This window comes from Podarcis pityusensis, assembly GCF_964106645.2.
Source record: "Podarcis pityusensis genome assembly, chromosome: 17".
NCBI lineage: Eukaryota > Metazoa > Chordata > Lepidosauria > Squamata > Lacertidae > Podarcis > Podarcis pityusensis.
In genome coordinates, this window is record NC_138042.1 from 41,428,456 (window position 1) to 41,452,240 (window position 23,785).

Sequence of the window (23,785 nt, forward strand, 5' to 3'; positions counted from 1 at the left end):
GATGGCCGAAGAAGTGATGCTTTTGAATTCTGGTGCTGGAGGAGACTCTTAAGAGTCCCATGGACTGCAAGAAGATCAAACCTCTCCATTCTGAAGGAAATCAGTCCTGAGTGCTCACTGGAAGGACAGATCCTGAAGCTGAGGCTCCAAGACTTTGGCCACCTCATGAGAAGAGAAGACTCCCTGGAAAAGACCCTGATGTTGGGAAAGATGGAGGGCACAAGGAGAAGGGGACGGCAGAGGACGAGATGGTGGGACAGTGTTCTCGAAGCGACCAGCATGAGTTTGACCAAAATGCGGGAGGCAGTGGAAGACAGGAGGGCCTGGCATGCTCTGGTCCAGGGGGTCACGAAGAGGAGGACACAACTAAATGACTAAACAACAAGAAAGGATGCTTTGAAAGTGGCGCATGTGAAAAAAACCTCGTGTGGCCTGTTTTCTTTCCAGATTCCCGCCAAATTATGCCAGCCCTTATTGAGAACTTACTGATGCCCATGGCTGGGAATTGGGAAAGATTGCATCTGAAAAATTGTACACATCACTTGGGAAGACAGGCAAACTGGAAGAAGCAAAGATCACCAGTGTCAAAGCAATGATTCTTCAACATAAGCATCATTGGACTGGTCATGTTGTGCGGATGCCTGATTATCATCTTCCAAAGCAACTCCTCTATTCCGAACTTAAAAATGGAAAGTGGAATGCCAGTGGTCAACAAGAGATTTAAAGACCCTCTCAAGGCAAATCTAAAAATAAATGTTGTATAAACACTGACAACTGGGAAACACTGGCCTGCAAGCGCTCCAGTTGGAGAACAGCCTTGACCAAAGGTGTCATGGACTTTGAAGACGCTCGAACTTTGAAGATGCCCAGCACATGTAACAAACTACAACTCCCAATATTCCTTTGGGGGTAATGTTATTTAAATGTTTTAGACTGAAGTCTTTCAAGCTTCTCTGGCCTACCCCCATGTAAGTGACTGTTGGAGCATGAAAGAGATAAATGGTTTAGATATGCCAAATGGTCCCTTAAGAGCAGCTGGTCACGAAACCACACCAGAACAGATGCAACCCTGGAGTTAATCCAAATTATGCCCAGAGCCTGGTGCACACACTTCAGAACTCACTGGGAATGATGACTGCTTTGCTCTTGCATTTGACATGTGTGTGTGAAATTGCCCAAAAAAGTATCACATTTGCCATCAGAAGATAAATTTGAGGGCACTGGTTAAGGAAATATGCTAAAAACAGAGTCAAATTGCTTTGATGTTATTTTAAAACCATAATAGCTCAGGAAGAACGATACCATCAAGTGTGAAATAAGTGAAGGTGGTTTCCTTTTTTAAAAAAATGAAGTTTTTCTCAAGTGAGAACAAAAAAAAGAACATACTCTGTACATGTAAACTACAACAGGGGAAGCTAAATATTGAGAGCAAATTGCTAGAAATAGAATTGTAGGGTTGGAAGGGACCCTGAGGGTTATCTAATTCAACCCCCTGAAATGCAGGAATATGCAGCTGTCCTATACGGGGATCAAACCTGCAACCTTGGTGTTACCGGCACCACGCTCTAAGGAACTGAGTGACCCACTTGGATCATACAACGTATTTATCCTCAACATGTCTTAAGCTTGTTCACGCCTTGACAGGTCATTTTTAACAAATGAAGTGCTGTATACATTTTGCTAAATAAAATGCCATCTGTGAAAGAACACAGCTCAGTAACCACTGTGAGGTTTTAAGCCTGGTTTGACTTGTCCTACCTTGAATATCCTGTTGGCAGGGACCTATGATTTTATTTGTTTGTTTGTTCTTTTTCAGACCATAAACATTTCAAAGCGCTGTACAGCAGATACAAAAACAATACAAACAATAAAACAGAATTAAAAACCAATAGAAACCATGAGTGACCAAGTGGCTAGGTTAGGTCAATAAAACAGGAATGCTTGGGAAGGCAAGTTTTTAATGTGCATTGAATAGTTAAGACTGGCAATAGTTTTTTCTTCTTTGGTAATCACTCGTAGCCGAGTAAGATTGTCTTCCATAAACATGGGTTTTAACTGTGGAGGCCAATTCTGGATCCACACGTCCTTCCACAGTGGGGACATAGGTTTCCGGGTGGGAGTTGATCACGGTGAGGGTTTGCCAAGCATGCCTTCCTCTTTTTTTCCCTTTGTCCTGAGTTCAAGCATCTTCAGAACCCATGACACCTTTGGTAAAGGATGTTCTCCAATTGGAGTGCTCGCAGGCTAGTGTTTCCAGTTGGTGTTTATACTACAATTTATGTATGGTGTCTGGAGAAGATATTCCATAAGGGACAAGGGGTGCTGCCTGTTCCATGTCACTCCAGAGGATCTTGACAGCAGGCAGCACCACTAGGACCTCATCAGATGACCTCTGTGACCTGGCAGGCCTATAAAGGAGAATAATCAGATAATCTTGTTCTAAATTCTTTAGGATTCCATATTGTACGCCAACTAAACCTTATTAAGTGCTCCCTATCTCTCTCCTGTAAATCTAGTTGTGAGCTACAAGCTTACTTTGCTGGAGTCTGTGGAAATGAGTTTCTGGCCTTCTCCCCAGATAAACTCATCTTCACTCAAAGCATGCAAGGACAAAGCTAGCTTAGGTGGGAAGTCTCCTTGAGAGGACTATCCAATTTGTCAAGTTGCACCACAGCCTTGTTATATGGAGGATTTGACAATTGTGTCAGTGTATGGACAGTTTGTGCCTGCGAATTGGGTAGATAAGCTTCTGGTAGAAGTTCATCCAGCCTCATTTTTTAATGCTTGCATCCTGTCTACATCTAGTGATATTTGTTTTCTGAGCCCCTTTTGTGGATTCTTACACAAGCATATATATATACAAAGAGCTGCTTTATTAGTCTCTTTGCTGTCATTACCCCCACCAGGAACAGTACTGCAACAGGCTTTTCACCCAGTTTACAAGTTAAGTGCCTGATTCTCCCCAAGACCATGATAGTGCAGTCAGGTCTCTTCTGCACGGTCTTTCTTATTTATTAGCAGAATCTGCATTTTGGGCTTTCTGTAAATCCTCTGACCCAACTATACCTGCTTCAGAAGAGTCTCTGCTTGCTAGCATGTTACTATGTCACATACCTTGCAGGGTTGGAGAGCGGCCATTTCTCTTGCTGGGACAGAGGAAGGGGTGAGAAGTGAGACACAATTCAGGCTGTTGCCTGACAGTCACTGCAGCTTTTCTCTGCCTGCCTTAAGATAAAAGGCATGTCTGGGTTGAGGAGTTAGTCTGCAAGCTGGTCCTACACTTACTGCATGAGGGTGGTAAATGGAGAATGCTCCCATCTTTAACAGAGAAAGGCAGGTAAGGGAGAAAGGAAGCCAAAAACACAAGGCCAGCTCCTGGGCCATGTAACTTGTGGTGCACATTTATTAAGAATGTTTTTTTTTAAAAAAAAATCTTTAGCTTCCTAGGATTTCAGAAAGGTGAACTTGCTTCTGATGTACAAAGGCAGCAGCCTAAAATTTGTGAACACGTTTTCCTTGCTTATTCATGTAAGATTTAAACAAGGTGTTCTACTTTGTGAAATGCCCCAGCAATAATCACAGTCATGTCACAAAGCACAAAGAAAACATCCTCCTTTTTATATGCCACAGCATCCCTTCTCACATAATTGCAACAGGCTGCCAATTAAGCAAGAATAACTTTTATCCACGAAGTGAAGGATAAAAGCAGTTTCCGTTATCTAGGAGCAGACAGCAAATTTCCTCCAAGATCAAGATATGTTCTCAGCATGGTAACTCATTGCTACGTAAGATGAACATTAACATATTCAAAACAAATCCTAAATCAATATACCTGGGGCAGGAGAGGAGTGGTTTTAGACAATCCCTGCAGCTGCAGACTAAAACTGATTTTGTGCAGAGGGTAAAAAATATATAATTACGTTCACATTTACTAGACATCACAAGGAACCATTAAATGTTAATGAAAACAGAACTAGAATTTATTTCAGCTGTAACAGTATGTCATCTTTAATGGACATATTCAATCATTAACTGAATCAAGTAATCCCAGCCACTTTTATGTATACAAAAATATTCCCCCTCCCATGCCAAGTAAAGGGTGTCTGTCCTGGGTGCTTTTTTCCCATTCTTGTTGCATATATCAGTTACCTAATACTGAAAAAACATATTTACGAAGTCCAGCAGTTTCATAGTTATATGATGAGAAAAGTACTGTGCGGAGCCCCTTTACGTTTACCCTGCTGCTATAGGATACGTAAAGCATGCTATGCGCATTCTCCTCGTAAACGTCTACAAGAGAAGCACTTATGATGGTAATTTAACTGAACCTCCCAACTAATTACTGCAGTTGTGCATACGCTGATTTGCAAGAGAATGGAAAGTACTGACGAGTCACACGAAGCATTAAAAAACACCCATTTTAGACAACCCCCTGCTTGACTATTTCAAAAGACAAGACATTTCCTCCAAATTGGCAAACTTCTGCAGCACTCAAAGAAAGGAACCATCCAAACTGCTGCTCTTTGCCACACTCAAGCAGAGGGGATGCAGTTCAAGGAGCTAGGGATTAAAACCTGTCTTCTTTTTAAGCAAGGAATCACTGGCAGGACTGATAGTCATGAAAAGTGGAGCTTTGATTTCCAATTTCTTTTCCTCCTACCTCCTGTAGAACATAGTTACTAAGGAAGGTTGACTGCACAATGGAAACCCCAAGAAACGTTGAGAAATACATTCACAGAATGACAGTTGATTAAAAAATATATAAATGGGTTTTGTTTTGTTTTTAAAGTCTAAGCGGAAAACTACCTGTAAGTGATTTGTAGATCAAGAGAAGCCATTGACTTCCCAACCCCCAATTCCACGTATCTACCATTCGGTTCAAAAAAAAAAAGGGACACACTTTCCTTAGCACCAGAAGATAGTTGTGAGCAGATGTTGACATGGGCTGTATATACATTCTTTAATGCAGTACCTTCCCCTTTGAACTTCTTTGCCTTATCTACAACTGATCAGGGAAAACAGTGTTGGCACTTGAGATTTAGATGTGCTTCAACATCTTTGCAGAAGGAAAACAAATCCTCAGGAAATACAATATAAAACATAGCAAACTATGGCCAGAGAAGCAGTACAAGAATATTTCCTGTGCAAGGATTCGGAAAGGGTGAACTTGCTGTTTTTTTTCTGATCAAAAGAAGAAGCATGCAGTTGGGCAAAATGTCTAATGGACCAAATAGGTGTCAGGATATTCTGCTGGCTTGATAAGGAATAGTGTTTCCTGACTTCTCTGCAATTAAAGGTTGCGCAATATTGCAAATTGCTTGAACTTTCCTGGTCTTCATGTCCCCTTGTTTCTCAATTCAGCATCACAGTGAAATTACAACATCTGCTAGCAAGGTTACATTGTAACCCCCACCCACCCACCCTCAATAAAGATTTTTCAAAGCAGAAAAGCGCAAGATACAGTTAAAAGTTCAAAATCAGGAAAGAAATGCAGTTTAATATTGATTTAGGTGATAGGGCAGGTTCCCTCCCCTCCCTGGTACGTTTCCCCAGATGGAGAGGAGAGTTGTAATGTTAAGCTGGCGTTGCTGTACTGAATTGCTAGAAGCGCAAAATGAAATTGCAAACAAAAGCGTAACAAAATACAAAGCAAAGAGCTTGGTAAAGTAGGCTACAGTTCTTACATTACAATATCAGGAGAAAACCAGTTATTTTCTGAATCCTCACAATGCTCCCCGATAAGCCACTTCCATCTGGTGTTCCGTTGCATCCCCTTTTAATATTCTTCTAAGACGAGTGCCAAATCTTCAGAAGTGTAATGGAGGGGGGTGGGAGAAGCAGTTTCAATCATCTTCTATCTTAGGGAGCATATAATCTCAGCAAGCAAACAGAGTTCAAACCAGCAGAGCCATTCAAAGGCAAAGCTTCCTTCCTTCTCTTTCTTTCTTTCTTTCATTCTTTCTTTCAAAGTAAGAGTCACAGACTGATCTTCTTTAGTAATCTTTAATGTTTGGCTCCTCCACCGTTGCCAGAGCCAAGGGTAGTTCTGTTGTTAGTGCAATACCTATAACGAATGAGAGAAGAGTGGAAGATGGTACAGTCCACTCTGAATCCTCACCTACATCCCGACCGCTCAGCAAGTTGAATCTTCTCGCTGGCCACTTTGTCTCAAAACACAATGAAGAAATGGCAGCTCAAATGCTCTGAATTAGCTTCCAAACTGATGCATGTTCAAATAGTAAACAAGGCCAAAACCGCCAAACCAAGTTCAAAACTAGAGACCGATAGACTCCATTACAAAAAAGAAAAAAGAAAAAAGTGGCATGGTATTAGGAGCCTGGATGCAAGGTATTGCTTAAACTCTGCCCTTCAATGGGAATGCAGGAGGATCACACACATACCAAGGAAAAGCTGACCTTTGGAAGACCGAATGAAGGCCCCACCCCAGCTAGAACCGCATACTACTTCCATCCCAAAATTGCAAAGAAGTAGAGCTATAGAACCCAAACACACAATTTGACAATCCTTGGGAAGTTATTAATTTGTTGGAGAGGATACAACACACATTAGGAGCAGGGGGAAAACCAAAAACAGACACCAGGCCTCTCTTTCCCTATTTGGTGACAAGAAAGTGCAAGAAAGCGTTCATTGGGTTTTGTTCAGTTGTCAGACTTTTGCACATCTGTGTTCTGGCCGAGACAAGGGACTTTGAGGTTTTTTTGCAGCACGTGAGCATCCGCTGGTTCTATCCTCTTGTAGTAGTTCTTCTTCGTCTCAATGATCTCAAATCCAAACTTTCTGTAGAAGTCAATAGCAGATTCATTGCTAATCTGGACATGTCTGGGTAAAAAAAGAAACCAAGGGAGAAAAGCATTACCATTTTTGAAGGCTGGAACTTGCATCTATATGCTAATGAACTGTTTATCTGAAGATTGGAAGGGAAAATGGGAAAGCAAGGATAGAGAAGAGATTAAAACAGACGTTACTAAATGTGATAATAAACAAAAGACCATCCAACTTTTGTATCCCATGTTACTTTCACCTATCATCTTTACTACGGCTGGGGGAAAAATCTTGCATGCCAGCTTATAACACAAGTGCCCAGAAATCAAGTACAGTCGTACCTTGAAGTTGAAATGAATCCGTTCTGGAAGTCGTTCAACTTCCAAAACATTCAGAAACCAAATTGTGGCTTCTGATTGGCTGCAGGAAGCTCCTGCAGCCAATCAGAAGCTGCAGAAGCCCCGTTGGACGTTCAGGTTCCAAAGTTCGTTTGCAAACCCGGACACTCACTTCTGGGTTTGTGGCATTCGGGAGCCAAAATGTACAAGTACCAAGGTGTTCGGGATCCAAGGTACAACTGTCTATGACCATCCTATGTAAACAACTACCTACCTTTTGCCTTTCTGATTTCAGCGACAAACAACTACTATTCTAACACAAAAAAGCTACTCTAGGGCACATGTCCTAACCTGTTGTCCGCCAAGTACTTTGGACCTCAGATAGCATGGCCATCCCAGGGATGATGGAAGTTAAGTCCAGGATGGGAAGGAAAACAACATACAGTACTGCAGAGCTCCCATAAACCAGAAGGTAACAATACTACCAAACTGGCCCCCAAGAAAGTTATATATATCTGCGCTGCAGATGCACAGCAGCAATTGCACCAGGTGGGCCTTCTTTGAGAAGGCATCCCACACCTGTGGTGCCATGATCAAGCAAGTCCTATCCTACATGCTCATGTGCTGTATCTCAGATTGGGGGACAGCTAGTAACTTTAGAGGACATATTTACAGGGTTGGGTTTACATGTGAAGAATTGTGCTTCGGAGCCTTTTTAACTGCTGTTTATTTATAAGTTTAGCTCTTGCAGAGCTCAGCATGTGCCTGGTCAATGGATATGGGCACTAATAATAAACAATCCAGACACAATACTGATAAAAGAAAGAGGGCATCACTTACAAAAAAGTATCAAGACTGTACAGTCGCACCTTGGTTCTCGAATGTAATCCGTTCCAGATCCGTTCGACTTCTGAAAACAATCGAAAACCAAGGCGCAGCTTCCGATTGGTTGCACAAGCTTCCTATACTCAATCGGAAGCCGCATAAGCTGCGTCGGACATTCGGGTTCCAAAAAAATGTTCGCAAACCGCAACACGCACTTCCAGGTTTGTGGCATTTCGGAGCCAAAATGTTCGAGTCACAAGGCGTTTGAGAACCAAGGTATGACTGTAATGTATGTACCTCCTGTGGTTAGCATTTGCACTGCATTGTAGTGTCAATATAATTAGTGCCCCTACTGTGTCCCAGCAAACTCTAGTACTCGAAAGCAAAAGTCTTATATTAGTTGTTCTTCAGTACTACGCACAAGACTTGAGCGCCAACATTTCCATGCATGCCAACTAAACGTGTAAGCAACCAATTCCTCCTGCCTAGGCCAGCAATGTCTTTCTACTTACAGATAGATATTGTCGAAAGTGCCATCTTTTTCACAGATGTTTAACACATGATTCAACATTTTAGTTCCTACAAAGGAAGCAAGACAAAATGGAAGAAAGTTATTCCCAATTTCAAATACTGCAGCACCTTGCAATATTTGTTATTTTATAAACAAGTACTAAATTTTGTAAACTTTAGAGCCACATGTTCCATAGCCAAGAGCAACCTCATCATTTACAAAACAGCCTTACCTATCCCCAACCTTCGGTAAGGGGCCAGACATCCAAGCGTCATGATGTACAGTCTTTTCTGATTCTGAGAATGATCTACTCTACAGCACACTGCACCCACTGCAATATCATTGAAATAGGCTGCCAAAAAGAGGGGTGGGGAGAGGAAGAAAGCATATTATTTTGGGTTTTTTAAATCCACCATATCCTGAGGGTTTCGGATATATAGATTTAAGAATACTGCATAATTAGAACAGCAAGACACACTTTCATATTATATATTAAATATATAACAATAAATGTGATCCCATCCCTGCTTAACTCCATGCCTCAAACTAAATATGTAACAATAAAAATAATCCCATCCCAATTTAACTCCACATATCAAATATCAGGTCAAACAAGGTCTAATTCTCACTGAAGGGAAGTCTGTACTATGCTGGTAGAACTCCAGGCTGAAGGGGACAGAATAGTCCCTTGTAAAAATAAGATCTATAATCCTGCATGCATAAAACTAGCATATTAAAGAGAATGCTGGGGTACAACCCTTTCCCCTCATATTCTATGTGCCAGAAATACTATGTATAATGGACAATTCAATCAGACCTGAAGTACAGCCTAAAGTGATAAAATCAAGACAGAGTTCTACAACTGCAGTAAGAGCTAGATCTCACAATACTTTAGGAAAACATTCAAGCGTAACTTGATGCACAGTGGTCCATAGTTCTGCTTGTCACCCCCACCATAGTGAGTGTTTCATTACCTTATGGCAAGGACAATGAGAGGGGAACAAACCTCTTTCTACCTTGGATCATCAACCGAGTTGTGCTGAATTTCAAAGGGTGTATGTGACAGCAATAAGGGGGATGACCTCAACCCCCTCTCCAGGTCCAAGCTAAACAGGAAGGCTAGAGTTGACCATGACACTTTTCTTGCTTCTGCCACCAAAATGTTGGTGGATAGTCAAGGCACTCAGAATGCCTCAGCCAGCTAGCTCCAAAGCAAGCTCCTACTCCCCTTCCTCAGTTCTGAAAGCCTGGAGCTAGAGAGGGAAGCTGGGGCTTGTCCCTGAATGCCTGCAGGGGTGCAGCAAGAGGTCAAAGTTACAGTCTTATGAATACCCACCTCAGAGTAGGACTCATTGGGTTGAATCCACACTTAAAAGCAGACCCACTGAAATCAACAGGGCTTATTTTAGTCATGGACCAAGATTCCAATGGGTCTGCTCAAAGCATGACTTATTTGGGACCCAGTCCATTCAGTTCAATGGGACGTACTTCTGAGAAAGCATGCATAGGCTGAAGGGGAGGACCAAGGCCACCTTAAAAAAAAGCTGTGAAACCCTGTTGTGTGTGCAGGAGGAAGGTTTACACCTGAGGAGTTGATGAATGGGCTTCTCTCTGTGCATATCATTGAGACACGTGACAAGATATGTTAAGCATTTGAGCAGAAAAAACGATATTATTCATTTTAAAGGCCATGATGTAGTATAAAGGGAAAACGGGTTTCTAATGTAACACATGAAAAGTAATTTAGGGCTGCATAAGTTGTCAGTTCTGTATACTGCAGTCAACATGCATCTAGTGGTGATGCTAAAACACTCACAACTTGGCATGAAGGATCTTCATGAGGAAATGGGCCACTGCTTCCCACACTTGCTGAAGCTTTTAAAACAACCAACAAGGGCACTAGTTTTCCTGAGCAGCTGTGGAAGGTAAAAGCTGGTAGCTCTCTATGGCTAGAACAGGAGGAGCTGGAGGGGAAGGAAAAGGCACAGACAAGGGGAAAAGAGGATGGACAACTATCTCAGGCCAAAGAGGTACATACCTGAGGAAGATGGCGGAATAAAAGGCAGTATCTGCATTGTATGTGCAGGCCCAGGTTGCATGGCGTGCAAGGCTTCATACAGTCAGAATAATTAAGGTATCTGGTAAAGCTATCCTCACGTAACAGATGATGTACTGAATCTAGCAGATAAACCAAGAACAATGGGAAACCCTCTATCCACCAACCCTCCGAATAAAAAAGCAAGGTACTATACCCAGTTTGGCGAGCTCGCCAACCTCTAACACATCCTTGTAGAACTTGTCATTGTAGCTGACGGGGAAAATGACTTGGTTTAACCGCTTCAGCTGCTTAATGTTGTGTGGCGTCACATCACCCAGCTCAATCCGGCTACTGGAACAAATCAAAACATGCTTAATACCTCTAGGAATCCCACTGTGATTAAGCTCTACTAGAAACAGCAGAACTGGTCGCCTTGTCATGTCCAAGCACTTTGGTGCAATATCCCCATTCTGCACAGAACCCTCCTAAATCTATCATGCAGGATTTAGTAGGACTCTTTTTAAAAAAAAGCAAACACCTTGCAGTTACTCAAACTGAAATTTGGCCCGGTGCTTTCAGGTTACACTGATCTTACGGCAATTAAATTTATACAGTGGTACCTCGGGTTAAGTACTTAATTCGTTCTGGAGGTCCGTTCTTAACCTGAAACTGTTCTTAACCTGAAGCACCACTTTAGCTAATGGGGCCTCCTTTGCTGCCGCGCTGCCGGAGCACGATTTCTGTTCTCATCCTGAAGCAAAGTTCTTAACCCAAGGTACTATTTCTGGGTTAGCAGAGTCTGTAACCTGAAGCGTATGTAACCTGAAGTGTATGTAACCCGAGGTACCACTATACATGGATTGTACTCAGAGCAACAGGATCAAACCATCATCTATCCAGCTTCTCAAGGGCAAGTCCTCTAAAACTGCAGAGAACATGGAAGTCGTGTGTCTTGCTTCACACAAAGCCACAGAAGAGGTGAAATACTGGCACATGTGACTTTTGGGAGTTTCAGAGGACAGAAGACCCATAAGTCACACTCACAGCTTGCTTGCTTCCTTCCCCAACACATCTAAAGATGCCAGGAAAGAAGCAAGAAAAACTTACTTTGAAACTCATCAGAAAGTGAAACAGGACACTTTGCCTCTTCCACAATTTTGTGGCATGTCTGCAAGCCTCAGTGAGAGGGAGAGACTGGCAGTGGTAACCACAAATAGCAGCTGCCTAGTAAACCAAGCCATAATGTGTGGATCCGGGGAAGCAACCTGTCACTTTAGAGTTGAGAAGGAAGCTAAATTAGCTCCTCAGAATGGCAGGAAGTAACATGAGCCATGCTGGAGACTTGAACCACTGGCTGTACGAAAAGAATTCCCAAGTTCACATTACAAGGCTCAGTCAAACATATAAACAAGACAACAGAACAAGAAAGCAGGAACATACATAAGATAGAATACATTTTCACATATAATAAGCCATTACCCAAAACACATTTCTAACAGGGAAACCACATACAGCCATAGTTTATTGTTCACATTAAGAAAGTTAACACCCCCAAAAGGAGTCAGGGTCTCAGGGACAGAGAGTGGCTGGAAGTGGGGAGGCAGAAAAAGGTCCTCCTTTCCTTCCACTCGGCAGACAAGCCCTGGATTCTCCCAACACCCCCTTTCCTTCATATAAATATATCTTTTTGGCACCACAATTAACACATATTAAAGGCCTATACTGATGGCAGAGACACCCATCTTGAGTGTCCAGTTTGCAAACCTAAGACTAACTGTATTTTTCCAAGTACAATCATACCTTGGTTTTCCAACAGCTTAGTTCTCGAATATTTTGTCTCCCAAACCTGGAAGTGACTGTTCCAGTTGGCGAACTATTTTTGGAAGCCCAACGTCCGACGGGGATTCTGCAGCTTCTGATTGACTGCAGGAGCTTCCTGCAGCCAATCAGAAGCCACGCTTTGGATTTCGAATGTTTTGGAAGTCAAATGGACTTCTGGAATGGATTTTGTTTGACTTCCAAGGTACAACTGTACAAGATGCCCCCAAGATCTATTGGAAGTCTAGCGGGGAGAAAGTTCTCCTCCCACACCCTCAGCATCGGCTTTAGTCTGAAATCTTAGGCGCAGTACTGTGCCCAGAGCTCAGAAACTGCTCACATTTATGAAATTCCCTGTCACAAAACGCTCCTAGAACAATGGGAGTTTTGAACACTGTCCATGTGGTCACAATTAGACCCACGCCAGCAGTAAAACGTGTCTGGCACATGGCTATTTCCTATGTGCTAGGGCAGAGGGCCAGAGAGAGTCCATACTGTGTGTCTAATCATCTGACTTCTGCTCTCACATGGGGCTCATGCATTGCTTGAGATGTGCTGCACCACTGCAAGGTTTAACTCTGCAATGAAAGCCCTGCCATTCCAAACTGGGCAAAAAGGGGGGGTCAGTTTCCTATCCAATCACTGACTTCACTGAGAGGGATAATACTTGACCTGGCAAATATTATTACTATTTATTATTATTGTATGAGACAACTGAGAAGTAGCTGTGCTGAGCTCTCAGGGACTGAATCCAAATACAATGACAGAATAGCAGAGGTTGAAAACATTAACAGGCTTGCTCATATTAAGCACTTAGAAAACTGGTTATATCAGGAGATATGAAATGAGAAATATAGTCAAAGAATCTCAAGGCTAGCTACAGCTGTGTCTTAAGAAAGAACTTACAAAGAACTTTATACTGCTTTCTTTGATGCTTTTCAGATTTTAAGTGCAATTTCAGATTTCTATTCTATGCGAGTGTCTTTGTGTGTGTGAGAGAAAGAGGGGGGAGAGTCATTATTTGCAGGTGTTTTTTTAATTAAAAAAACCCTATTCACTTAAGTCTTGGAGTGTTTTGAAAGGAACACCTTTTAATATATAAATAAAACTTGTAGTTGCTTATTGCAGACTAAGAAAAGTAGGCAATAACTGAAAAAGCATCTATGCATAAACTCATGCTCCAGCCACTAATAACAACTTTGCAAAAGGTTTTAGATTAGTCAAGTTCTTTTGATTTGCTTGTCTATGTGTTTCTAAATAAGTGAGAAATTGTAGTAATCTTTCTGAAGCTGCAGTTCTGTCTGTTGTGTACTGAGGGGGCTGAACTGGGAATGTATATGATTTATCTTGATTTTACAGTCAAATTATACAGCTGTCTTAAAAACAATGCATTTTTAAGTGCCAGACATTCCTCTTATTAGAAAGAGAGTAACTCCAAAGAGGAGAAATAATGTTTTATTGGCCAGTTGGAAATGTCACCATGTACAGACTTTTAACACACTGTAAGAACAAATTAACAATCTGCTTTCCTAAACAAAGAACCAGGAAGTTATTTGCACACTGTGGCAGTACATAGGAGGTATTTCTATTTATTTAAGACAGAGTCCACCTGTTAGCCAAAAAGGCTTTCAGTTCAGCTTTCAAAAATCAGTACTAAGACTCAGGCTCACAATTGAAAAAGACATAACACATGAGTAAAAAGGAATGGGTGGGAGGAAGGGAATATAAATTCAGACCCTTGAAAAGATACCATTTTTATAATATGGTTATGTCTATTCAGATTCTGGCTGTCTAGAGCAACAGCAACTACTTGCTGATGCCAGTGGCAATTCTGGCAGTCTTGCCCTTGCTAAAGTCAACAATGATAGAATAGTATGAAATCTGTATTGCTTCACCCTACCATGCATTTAAGAAGCTGGCAAATTCCCCCATATTAACCATGGTGTAAGCTGATTTGTCTGAATCACTCTCAGTGCCTCATGGCTGCCTGATTTGCGACCATTAGGAGGCTGCCTTCCTTGTCAGTGAAGTTGCCCCCTGAGCATGAAAAACCTTTAATTCCCCGCTGCTGGACTGTAACTCTTTGCTTCAGCCACGACTTGGGTGAAGCCACAGAATGCTGTCTACTTGTGAATGATGAGCCAGTTCTTTAAAAAGTAATTAGCAAAAATAAACCAAGACAGGGATCTAAGCCGCCACCTTAACACAGCAATATCACAGCTCCCAGCTCTGCTCACTTCTCAATATATTTATAGCCGGTTACCAAAACGGACCACATGCACATTTGATTTACACCATCATGGAAATAAACTCAAGTATCCACAACCTGCCATTTCTTTTGGGAAAGTTTTAAGCCTTACTCTGTAAGAAAGTGGCCCCAGTAGTGTTCTTGCATGTCTAAGATTTAAACTTTCTCTGCTAATTTTCCAGTTGTCCCCTCCATCTCTAGAAAACTTTGGACTGCACAAGTTGGGCCTGTTACTTTGATAGCATGTTCTTTACTTTAAAGCACTGCAAACTTTTGAAATAGAAAACTTCTGCTGCCAGAAAAGCGGCAAAAGTATTGGCAGCAGAAACACCTGGTAGACAAGGGGAAAGACTCCAAACATCTGCCTCCCACAATACTTTAGCACCACAGACTTTGAGAGGAGTAGGAAAACTGGTGAGACAGTGGTATCAGAAAAACCCCCAAGAAAAGGAGGTGTCTCTAAAAGCCACTGAAGCTCTGGGAAGATGGTATTGCTAGCAGAAGAATGCCCCTAGGTGGACCAAGGAAAGCAAAATATGCAGGGACTTTGCATTTTGATAGTTACATGCTCTCCAGGTACTAGGAAACAATTTGACTTCATCTGACTCTTACCCACAACACCACCACATAAAATCATTCAACAGCATTGTCAATATAATGACCACCAGATTGCTCTTTACATCTGCTTTCCACCCAGCCAGGAGCCTGTGTCACTAGAAGCATGAGAAATATGGGTAACGGTTAGCCTATATATATATATATATATATTTAAAGGATCAGCAATTCTCCATTGAGTGTCAGTTGCAAATGATAGTTCATTATGTTGTTTTGCTTTTGCATACTGAAAATAATTTTTAAAAATTGGGATTAGCCATTCTTTCTTTATCACAGAATCCTAAACATAACCAGATACCTGCAAGCACCTAGCAGAGATTAAATCAGCCTGCAATTTTCATCATCCGACTAAGTCTGAGAGCAAGGCTACAATGTCTAATCCCCCACTCTGTACTCACATACTCCCAATCCCTGCAGAAGAGTTCTGGAGAAATCAAACATTTGAGCACTATTTTGTGACACTTCGTTGCGCTTAAAAAATGTATTACACAACCATGGATTTTGGAGTTAAATGTTTAATTTATAGTATACTCTACGGTTGTATAAAGGGTCTTCTGAATTTTATCAATGCGTTTTACACTTAAAACACTGAATACTGTGCACATTTATTGATAAAGTAGAGGAAGCTTCTTTATACTGAATCATACTGTTAGTCCATCAAGTGCAAATGTCTACTCTGACTGGAAGTGGCTCTTGAGGGGTTCAGACAAAAGCCTTCCCCAGCCCTACCTGAATATATCAGGGATTGAACATGAGACCCTCTGCACGCATAAAGTATCTGATTTAGCATTGCCTTCTTTTAAACCAGCAGTCTTCAGCCTTTCAGATCCAGCCTTGCATTTAACTTAAACATGCATTTGCGGGCCAATTTCTTAATATTTTACCATATATCTGTTGTATACTGGTACTATTGTTCTGACTCAGATCAGTCCACAACCCACTAAGATCCTGCCAGAAATTTCCATCAACGCCAAGTCAAAAGACAATATCTGAGTGTAATAAGGATAGATCAGAACAGAAAAGAACACCAAAACCTCTTTCAAGAATTATAGAGCAAAACTGCAGGACCACCAAAAGAGAGCCTGGGATTAGAAAAATAATGCATAATAACAGACCTTCATGACACTCACCGACTACTAGCACAATGCACAGTCAAGGAAGTTTGCTATTGCTCATCAGAGCCTAAGGAAAGGCCAACTCTAAAGCAAACCTATGGTGCTACAATAGTAGCTGCTAACATCTGTGTAACATCAATATACAGTCATACCTTGGAAGTCAAATGGAATCTGTTCCGGAAATCCGTTCAACTTCCAAAATGTTCGGAAACCAAAGCATGGCTTCTGATTGGCTGCAGAAAGCTTTCTGCAGCCAATTGGAAGCTGCAGAAGCCCCATCGGCTTCTCAAAATAGTTCGCAAACCGAAACAGTCACTTCTAGGTTTGCGGCATTTGGAAGCCAAAACTTTCGAGAACTAAGATGTTTGAAAACCAAGGTATGACTGTAGTTCAGTTAGGATCTTTTATGCTCTCAGAAGCAAATTGGCATCAACTGAAACTGAACTTATCTCCAAGTCACTCTTTTAGTACGCATGGCAAGACCAACTCCCCTGAATCCATAGAGCAGCAGGCTTCTAACACCATGTTCACCATCTGTGCTAATCCACAGCAAATGGCAAAATGCCTCCATGATGTCACCCTACAGGGCAGATGCACTGACCTCACTGCATCAACCAGAGTTGCAGGTGGCAGGAATTCAGTAAATGAATTATCTTGCAATTCCAGCAGACGTGGGTCAGAATCCAATTATACAACATACATAGGCTGTGAATAACCACCCTTTTGATGGATTTCAGTTGTAATCTGAAAATGCTGGCGACTTGGCAAAGCCTGTCAACCCAACACAGGGCATTTCATGTAAATGGTAAATTAACTCATGTAATTTCTGTAAATGTAATGTATTTATACATGATACATATATGTTTGGTCTTGTCTTCCACCAAGGAAACATCATATATTAAACAATCATTAGATTCTTTGTAACGAGTGATGGTTAGATATTCTGTATTCTCTGAACAAATCCTGTGTGGGATTTAACTTGGCAAGGGAAATATTAAAATTGATTTTAACTGTAGCTTGTAAACATTAAGCAAATGATAAAGTAAATAAACAGTTACCCTGTTGTAGGTTTTTAATGCAGTTTTTAAAGTTATTTCCAAGCACATTTTTTTAATTGACAGCCAAACCTTCCTCAGTTCATTTTGAAATCAAGCTTCCATGGAGAACATTTTTTAAAAACTTCTGCTTTTCAAGAACTCTCTCCAAAACTATAATGTTAGTGATCTTTTTGGCTTTATGGCAACATGGTGAAAGCAAAAGCACCTTCATGTTTCAATGTGTATTCAACCCTCCTTCAACATTTCATCTATTTTTCATCCAAGTTCTGGCCATTAAATACAGCTCCCCCAGCTGATTTTAAGGCTCTAAGTAAGGAGTCTTGCAGTTTTTCGAGCTACTGACAGATCTGGCCTAGTCAGCGTACCATCCACACCAGGGGTCGGCAAGGTTTACCTCACCTGGGCCGGTTCCCTTCAGTGGAGATCCTTTCACGGGCTGGACCGCGCACGCGTGAGTGCGCGTGGCCACGATTTCCGGTGTCTGCATCTACGCAGACACAATTTCTGGCATCACGGAAGCGAGTCCCTGCACCGCGCTGCACCGGTTTAGTGCAGCATATGGGGACTCGCCGAGTGGGCGGCTCGGGGGCTGCTTGTGGGCCGGTTAAATGACCCCTGTGGTCCGCTTGTGGCCCATGGGCCTTAGGTTGCTTACCCCTGATCCACACCATGACTTGCTTGTTTGCCACAAAAGAGAGACTTTTAGGTAGGGGGAAATGGCAGACCACTTTTGAAGAGAGCCTATCCAAAGGGGATGTCCTTTTGGGACACAGCAAGCCCTATGCTAGCATTATGCCTATTGTGGTAGTGGGTTTTGAGAATTTACTCTCCTTGCCTTATACCTCTGTGTTACTGGAGGGAGAGCAAATAAGCCCCTTTCTAGCTTACTGACATGGCTGTTTGGGGACCACGGCTCACTCTCTTTGTGGCCTCTGGGATTTTAGGCGATACTGAGATGTTCTATCAAAAACTGTTCTTACAGTCTCTTCCAAAAGAAAGATACAGCTCAAGCCTGGTATTAATAAGCCCAGTTACAATACCTATTACATGTGTAAAAGGTCAGTAGTCAACTGGTATCCAAAGCTAGAGGATTTGTACCAACACAGTGACACCACTATTTGAGTTACATTAGGGTCACATCTCACAATCATACTAGCATGCTCTCAGTTCTGAAAGAGCTGTGGTAGTTTTAAACGAACACCCAAACACATAAGCCCATACATTATATGGGTTGCCATCAGAAGTATATTAAAACTCAGTATTTCAAATGTTCCACCAAAAGCAGCCCACCCTTTGGCTTGCACACAGTAGGAATCTCTTCTTCTGTAAGCAAGAGTAGCTATTTTTCTCTATTACACATCCAATAAAATAGTCATTTCGAATCCAAGATGTTACTTCAGCAGCGCCAGGATGCCCTGATGCCTGGAACAGTTCTCCAGTTGTTTTAAGTTTAACCAAAGATGGAAAGAAGACAAAGTCCCTACCAGAGAAGAATGGCAAACTAAACTGCTGGAATATGCAGAACTAGCAAAAATGACTGGAAGAAATCAGAAACCAAGTAGATGAAAGTTTCAAAAAAGAATGCGAGAAATTAACACTTTATCTGAGAGACCATGTAAACAAATGAAAACATTAGCAGGTTTTTAACGCCACTTGTAATGTAACAAAAACTTTGGATAATGAAAATAGATTAAAAATATAGGTGATGAAATACATGCAGTTGAAAAGGACAACATAAAGACCCATGGAAGGAAAGCGGGGGGGGGGGGGAGAGTCTGAGATTCAAGGGAATCTTGTATTTTGAGTATATTTGTGATATTGTAAAAAAGTTATATCTGTAAAATCAAGTAAAATGTTTCCAAAAAGGGGGAAAGGGGGGGAAGTTTAACCAGTCTTTTCATAGGACTCCCTTCTAGCCCTAACCTGCAACTTTTGGGGGGAGTTGTTTGTTTTGTTACATACATGCATCTTCCACCCCCCCCCCTTTAGGCTGACTAGATGCTGAGGCAAATCTACCTCTTTTAAAAGCAGGCACAACACAACACAACATGTTGATTTACTACACAGACAAAATATTTATGTGCATTAAGGGTTGCTGTTGCTTAAAAAAGAAAGCAAAAAACGTCCTGAATTTATTTCAACCCTGCAACCTCCTCCTTGGCACAGTTAAAATTGGGGTGGGAGACGAAACTGATGGACTATGCAGAAATGGTGAAACTGACAGGGAAAATCAGAAACCAGGAAGATCAAGTATTTTTAAAGTAACTATAACAGATGGATAACGGTAAAAGATGCAAAAAAAATTATGTAATCTTAAATACGGAACCCATGGAGGGAGGGAAGGAGGTCCAAAGGTTCAAAATAACCTTTTATTTTAACGTTTGAAATGGTTAAAGTTAAAATGTAAAAAATTGTGTAAAACCAGTAAAAAATATTTTTTAAAAAAAGTTGGGGTGGGTGCCAACAAAAGAAGAAGGGCAGACGAAACTGATGGACTATGCAGAGATGGGAAAACTGGCGGGGAAGATCAGAAACCAGGAAGATCAAGGATTTTTAAAGGACTGGAATAAATTCTTCATTTATTTAAAAGACCACTGTAAACAGTTAAAATCACTGGCAGGGATGTAATGACACTTGGAATGTGGAATTAGCTATGGAAAGAACCATTTGTTTTAATGCTTGGAATGGTTAAAGTTAAAATATAAAAAAATCTGTGTAAAACCAATAAAAAATATTATTTAAAAAAATGAAGATAAAGTTGGGTGTGGAAAGGGAGAAACAACAACCTGCTCGCCCATTCGCGGAAATCAGGCCCGGCTCCCTCTCCCCGCAACCTTATGGCGCACCTTGAACCCAGAACCCGCCAAGTCCGAGCCGCTCCCTCCCTGCCTGAGGAAACGGAGAATAATCCGGAGGGGCCGCTTCGCCTCTACTCCCCCCCCCCCGGAAAGAAGCGCGGGAAACAAAGACCCGCCGCCCCGGGGGGGAAAACCTGAGGGGGAAAGCGACCCTGGAGGCGCCTGAGGAGACCGGGCTGGGCGGCTGGGCCGGGAGGCGGGAAGGAAAGGGGAGGGAAAGGGCTTGGCGGCCGCCGCCGGTCCCGCACTCACCCCTTCATAGCTGCTGCTGCTGCTGCCGCCGGGGGCCGCGGGGTCCAGCAGCGGCGGTTCAGCCGCTGCTCCTGCTGCTCCTGCTCTCGCCGCCGCCGCCGCCGCCGCTGCTCCACATGGGCCTCAGGCCGCTCCGAGCTCCCGCGCGCGCCTGCGCACAACGCCGCCCCCGCCTCAGCTCGACCTTTCACCCGACGGCGACGTGACGACGACAGCACGCTTCCCCGGCGCAACGCTTCGCACGCGCTCCGGCGATGGTCTCTTCGCCCCGCCCCCTCGTTTCGAAGTCACTCAGAGACCGACTTCCGGGTTCTTTCGTCCCGCCCCTCCGTTTAGAAGTCACTCAGAGACCGACTTCCGGATTCTTTTGTCCCGCCCCCCGTTTAGAAGTCACTCAGAGACCGACTTCCGGGTTCTTTCGTCCCGCCTCCCGTTTAAAAGTCACTCAGAGACCGACTTCCGGATTCTTTTGTCCCGCCCCCCGTTTAGAAGTCACTCAGAGACCGACTTCCGGGTTTTTTTCTCCGCCCCGCGATTTGCCAAAAGACGGGTAATAATCATAATCATAATTATTATTGTTGTTGTTGTTGTTGTTTTGCAAGGCCGGGCTCAGGGCGGCTAACAAGCAAGTTGGAATGAATACAATTTAAAAACAAAAGTAAAATACAACATTAAAATATTGAAACATTAAAATATTAAAAAGGTAAAGCTTGTTATCAGCCTAGCCGCTTGGATGGTTTTCCGATTTCAATATAACTTCTTATATTTATCTACAGTATAGCTGTCAACTTACAGATTTGAAAACAAGGGACCAGCAGCCTCGAAAATAAGGGATCAGCAGCCAAAATAAGGGATTTTGCTTAACTTATACAGAAATCCGGCACTGATGGAGCCCTGCTGCTTTGTCTGCCACTGACTGTGTTTTGCAGGAGGTTGGACTAGATGATCCTAAGGGTCTACAACTCCCACCAAAGAAGAGTGACAGACAAAACTGATGAACGACGTCAAGATGGCAAAGCTTACAGGCAGAATTAGAAACCAGGAAGAGGACCTCTTTAATCAAGAATGGGGAAAGTTTATAATTTATTGGAAAAGCTATTGTAAAGATTGGTAGGATTGACAGAAAACTTGTAGTAAAAATATGAACTATGGATGGACAAATGATTTATAAAAATAGAGTTAGGAAAGGGATGCAGAGGGGGAAATCACTACATTAAGATGCTGCACTGGCTGGAGGGGATGCTAAGCAGCATGTTGCGGCTGCCGTTGTCCTGGAGCGAGGAGATCCATCGGCCCTTCCCCGCCCGAGAGAGGGAGGAAGGGAGACTCTTGCCCACGCTGCCAGTGAGCCCGGCATGAGGCGGTTGCGGCGCCACGGCGGCCACTGAAGTGCCGCCCTTCTGCGTCCCGAGCCGGGCGAGCATGAAACCCGGGAAATTTAAGGGACATCATCAGTCCGGGACAGCAGCGGGAAACGGCGCTGGGATAAGGGAGTTTCCTGCCAAATAAGGGACGGTTGACAGCTATGATCTACAGTGGCACCTTTGGTAAATCTTTCGTAATATGGGGCCCTGTATGAAACCAAATAGGTCTTCTCAATTATGAATCTTCTTAATTTTATGCCCCCTTGACTCTGCGTCCTGTGCAGAGGAGCCACTCACATCGCCCTAAATCTGGCGCTACTGCAATGCAGGAATCTCACCCAGATCATCCATGAGAAGTGGTCGCCCAACCTGCTTAAAAACCTCCAAGGAAGAAGAGTCGGAACAGCTCTTACCGTCAGAAAATTCCTCCAGATGTTTAGTCGGAATCTGCTTTCCACTAACTTAAAACCATTGGTTTGGGTCCTCCCCTCCAGAGCAGGAGAAAACAAGCTTGCGTCATCTTCCATGTGGCCATTACCTATTTGAAGGTGGCAATATGCAAACAGCTGAATCTTTCAGCTTCATGTGCCTCTCCCACCCTGTGTCATGGACACAGACCTCCTTCTGAGCTGACGCCACAGGAGTTTTAGGGGCCTCTTCTCCCCTACCTCCAACCTTACCTTGTTTCGGGTCCATAGCTATGAGGTCTTACTGCTTCAGAGCCCCTGACAGAATGGGGCCCAGGAACGCCTCAGGGAGCCCATGGCACCAATCCCATAACAAAAACTACCATAGAGATCTGAAAATTTTCAGAAGTAGGCAGTCTATGGCTTGGCTTTTGAAAGAGGGGGTCCGCAGTACTTAGCTAATCGGAAACCACGGCTCCAGCACAAGGATTAACTCTAGTGTAACAAAATTTCATCCTTCTCCTCCCATGCTGTCCCCAAATCTGCTCTGGGGGTTGGGGGAAAGTCCAAAACAGATTTAGGAGAATGTAGGGTTCAAATCCCAATGACGGGGTGAGCTCCCGTTGTTCAGTCCCAGCTCCTGCCCACCTAGCAGTTCGAAAGCACGTCAAAGTTCAAGTAGATAAATAGGTACCACTCCGGCGGGAAGGTAAATGGCGCTTCCATGCGCTGCTCTGGTTCGCCAGAAGCGGCTTAGTCATGCTGGCCACATGACCTGGAAGCTGTACGCCGGCTCCCTCGGCCAATAAAGTGAGATGAGCGCCGCAACCCCAGAGTCGGTCACGTCTGGTATGTTGTGCAATGAGAAACCCTTGTACTGATGAAACATTCACCTGATTTATTTCTTAAAATATTTATAGACCACACTTTCATAAAATTACAACAAATTACAATAAAATAAATAAAAACATCAATACTGGTTGGTGAAAAGAAATGCTCAATGAAAACGTCTGTCTGAATAACTGTTTTTAGGGGATGTCTAAAAGAAGGCAGAATTTGAGAACATAAAAACAGCCTGCTGGATCAGGCTAATGGCCCACCTGGAGCAGCATCCTCTTCTCACAGTGGCCAATGACATGCCTGCGGGAAACCTGCAAGCAAGATTTGAGCACAAGAGCGCTCTCCCCTCCCGTGGTTCCCATAAACTGGTATTCAGAAGCCTGGCTGCCTCGCAACAGTGGATGCAGAGAGGGGAGAAAAACTCTTCTCTTTCCACCCCATGCATAATTTTATAAACATCTATCATGTCGCCCCCTTGCATTTTCATTAAACCAAAATGTCCCAAATGCTGCAACCTTTCTTCATAGGGGAATCGCTCTATGCCCTTTTCTTAACTTTTCCAACCCTACAATAGCCTTTTTGAAGTGAGGCGACCAGAATTGTTGAGTCTTCTAAATGCGGTTGTACCATATATTTGCATAAATGGTATTATGATATCTGCAGTCACCTTCAAATATTGGAGAGTTTCCATTTATTTTTAAAGGAAACACTCTGT

General features: G+C 42.9%; 2 protein-coding genes and 2 long non-coding RNA genes across 5 annotated transcripts in view; 2 read left to right on the forward strand and 2 right to left on the reverse strand.

Annotated features, from left to right (window-relative positions):
- The window catches only part of FAM162A (family with sequence similarity 162 member A), a 178,003-nt gene extending 157,706 nt beyond the window's left edge, over positions 1-20,297 (reverse strand). The window contains exon 1 of the mRNA XM_080987273.1: positions 20,294-20,297. The gene's annotated coding sequence lies outside the window, so the exon portion shown is untranslated. The remainder of the gene's footprint in view (positions 1-20,293) is intronic.
- Positions 3,959-20,730, reverse strand: NAA50 (N-alpha-acetyltransferase 50, NatE catalytic subunit). Of its 2 annotated transcripts, none has more exons than XM_080987262.1 (5): positions 20,460-20,730; positions 10,710-10,843; positions 8,690-8,809; positions 8,459-8,525; positions 3,959-6,840 (listed from the first exon to the last, which is right to left on the reverse strand). In XM_080987262.1, exons 1-5 carry the CDS (start codon positions 20,465-20,467, stop codon positions 6,660-6,662), a joined length of 510 nt encoding a protein of 169 aa, XP_080843388.1. In that variant the 5' UTR covers positions 20,468-20,730; the 3' UTR covers positions 3,959-6,659. The 2 variants fall into 2 exon arrangements, with proteins under 2 accessions (XP_080843388.1, XP_080843387.1); XM_080987261.1 differs by having other exon boundaries at positions 10,710-10,846.
- Positions 8,818-10,737, forward strand: LOC308466491. The gene is made up of 2 exons (XR_013980849.1): positions 8,818-9,752; positions 9,801-10,737. It is a non-coding gene; the product is annotated as an uncharacterized lncRNA (long non-coding RNA).
- A 10-nt stretch (positions 20,731-20,740) lies between the features above and the next one.
- LOC308466484 lies at positions 20,741-23,576 on the forward strand. The gene is made up of 2 exons (XR_013980842.1): positions 20,741-21,009; positions 23,263-23,576. It is a non-coding gene; the product is annotated as an uncharacterized lncRNA (long non-coding RNA).
- The last annotated feature ends 209 nt before the right edge of the window (positions 23,577-23,785 follow it).

Coding starts and splice junctions, on each gene's coding strand:
- NAA50 (XM_080987261.1), bottom strand. Junction 8,526..8,689: donor TTACCGAAGGTTGGGGATAG/GTAAGGCTGTTT, acceptor CTTCCTTTGTAG/GAACTAAAATGTTGAATCAT. Junction 6,841..8,458: donor ACTTTCGACAATATCTATCT/GTAAGTAGAAAG, acceptor TTTTTTACCCAG/ACATGTCCAGATTAGCAATG.